The sequence below is a fragment of the Penaeus monodon genome, chromosome 3 (assembly GCF_015228065.2).
Source record: "Penaeus monodon isolate SGIC_2016 chromosome 3, NSTDA_Pmon_1, whole genome shotgun sequence".
Lineage (NCBI taxonomy): Eukaryota > Metazoa > Arthropoda > Malacostraca > Decapoda > Penaeidae > Penaeus > Penaeus monodon.
Genome location: NC_051388.1, coordinates 48,688,871 through 48,691,296, shown reverse-complemented (window position 1 = coordinate 48,691,296; position 2,426 = coordinate 48,688,871). Strand labels below are relative to the sequence as shown.

The 2,426-nt window shown below is 33.1% G+C and overlaps 1 protein-coding gene across 1 annotated transcript; it reads right to left on the bottom strand.

Moving 5' to 3' along the window:
• Nucleotides 1-755: 755 nt before the first annotated feature.
• On the bottom strand, nucleotides 756-2,089 carry LOC119587113. Its single transcript, XM_037935869.1, has 4 exons — nucleotides 2,078-2,089; nucleotides 1,826-1,939; nucleotides 1,146-1,153; nucleotides 756-1,047 (listed from the first exon to the last, which is right to left on the bottom strand). The coding sequence occupies exons 1-4, from the start codon at nucleotides 2,087-2,089 to the stop codon at nucleotides 756-758; spliced, it is 426 nt and encodes a 141-aa protein (XP_037791797.1).
• Nucleotides 2,090-2,426: the final 337 nt, after the last annotated feature.

Genomic DNA, 2,426 nt, shown 5'->3' with positions numbered 1-2,426 from the left:
TTATGTGTATATAGGTATATATATGCAGACACATTTACACATACACACACAAACACACACGCACACACGCACACACACACACGCACACACACACTAACAGAATGTCAATGTATGGTAGGTAGTTTGTATAGTATATGTATATATATGTAAATATATGTATATATACACTCTAATTAATTATAAAGAAACCAAAATCGATTCTCGAACGATGTTCTCGAACAACTAAGAGCTTACAGCGGTTTCTACTTTCACTTCATTTTCCTCGCGTGGAATCTACGTAGACTTTGGCGCTCAGCAATTCTAATTTGTGTGCTATAGAACTTTCGGGATTGTGGGTATATATATCCATATATATGTATGTTTGTATACATACATATATAGAGACTGATAGATAGATAAGTAGACAGTATGATCACGCAAACACACAATTATGATTATCATCATGTTTGTTTATAGCTGACCTTTATATTTGCTTTTATCTGCTTGCATATATATGTACAGACTACATATACGTATATACACAGTCAAACACACACACACACACACACACACACACACACACACACACACACACACACACACACACACACATATATATATATATATATATATATATATATATATATATATATATATATATATATATACATATACATATACAGTCTTTCTTCAGTACTGCAAGTTTGTATGAAGAAAATGGTAAAGAAAGAATTTTTTTTATACAATTTACAATTTCAATGGTTCAAGTCATCAAATTATTCATAGCTGGGAATGGTTGGGTAGGAAGGAGTAGGAGCTGGTTGATAGGAGAGACTAGAGCCTGGTTGGTAGGAAGGGGCTGGGGCGGGCTGGTAGGAGCGAGAAGAAGCAAGCTGGTAAGTAGGGTAATGGGCTTCTCCTTCGTAAGTAACTTCCGCAACGTATCCAGAGTAGCCGTTCACGGTGTAGGAAACTCTTTGTAAACGACCGTCGGGAAGGAGAACGTAATAAGCTCCCTGAGTATAGCCATTACGATTTTGCTGGTGATTGTAGTCGTTTCTCACTGCACTGCATATACATATATTACGTGTACTAATAACTATCAATCCAAGTATGAGTGTGTATATATATACTTTTATGAAAATATACATACTATATATGCATACTTAAATGCCTATAAAGGCATAAAAGTAAAACTTTACTTTTTTTTTACATGTACAAATGCACAGTGCATTTATCTATATCTGTATTTATCTACACACACACACATGTGTGTGTGTGTGTGTGTGTGTGTGTGTGTGTGTGTGTGTGTGTGTGCATGAGTGTGTCGGTATGTGAAAATGTGTATGTATATTTTTTATGAACATATATCATATATATATATATATATATATATATATATATATATATATATATATATATATATATATATATATATATATATATATATATATATATATATATAGATGCATATAGATATGTATGTATGTATACAGTATCCGTCATTACAGTCAATTAATGTATTTTCCCTCCCAAATGTTTCATATTCATACATCTGAAGTGTTTCTATTTGATAAAAAACATTCTCTGAAATACTACTGCAGTAATATGGTGTATAGGTATAGTGGAAGTTGGTCTATCATTCCTCAAGGCAAAGGGAAAATTAACGGTGAGAGTGAGTGTTCAAACTTTTTTTTCTGCGGTTAACTCTTCTAACTTTTACTTTTCTAACATATATTACAATTATATCCTTCCTGGGTCTGAGAAATGTTCTATGGTTATGCTATGATACTATTACTTTATAAACAAAAAGCATAATTTTAACCTGTCATCGAGAAAGGGATACCTGTACATATATATCGTTGTAAGAAAGGGCAGGAGTACTGTAACTTGGCGCAGATGTGTTATATGAAAGAATTGTGCTTCCTAGAGCATTTGCCACTTGGGAGAAGGTAAAAATCTGTTCGGATAGCAAACAAATATTAACCACATACAAACATACGTACATACACACGCACACTCACATAAATACGTGTGTATGCATATATATGTATGTATATACAGCTGTATGTGTGGTGTGTGTGCGTGTGACATTCACCTTAAAATTCATATCAGTGGTCCGAGAACAGTCTGAATGCAATGAGTAGGGCTGATTTCATTGTTGTTTTATAGGCAGATGTTGGCCCGAAAGTGACGATTGCTTCGGGACACTAGCAATAAACGCAATATAAATATGTGGCAACCAAAACTTCTGAAAAATAATTGATTCATCTTCTAGTAACGAGAAAAAAACAAGCACTTATATATATATATATATATATATATATATATATATATATATATAATATATATATATATATATGAAGAAGAGAGAGAGAGAGAGAGAGAGAGAGAGAGAGGAGGAGAGAGAGAAAGAGAGAGGAGATACATCAACATACATACATAAC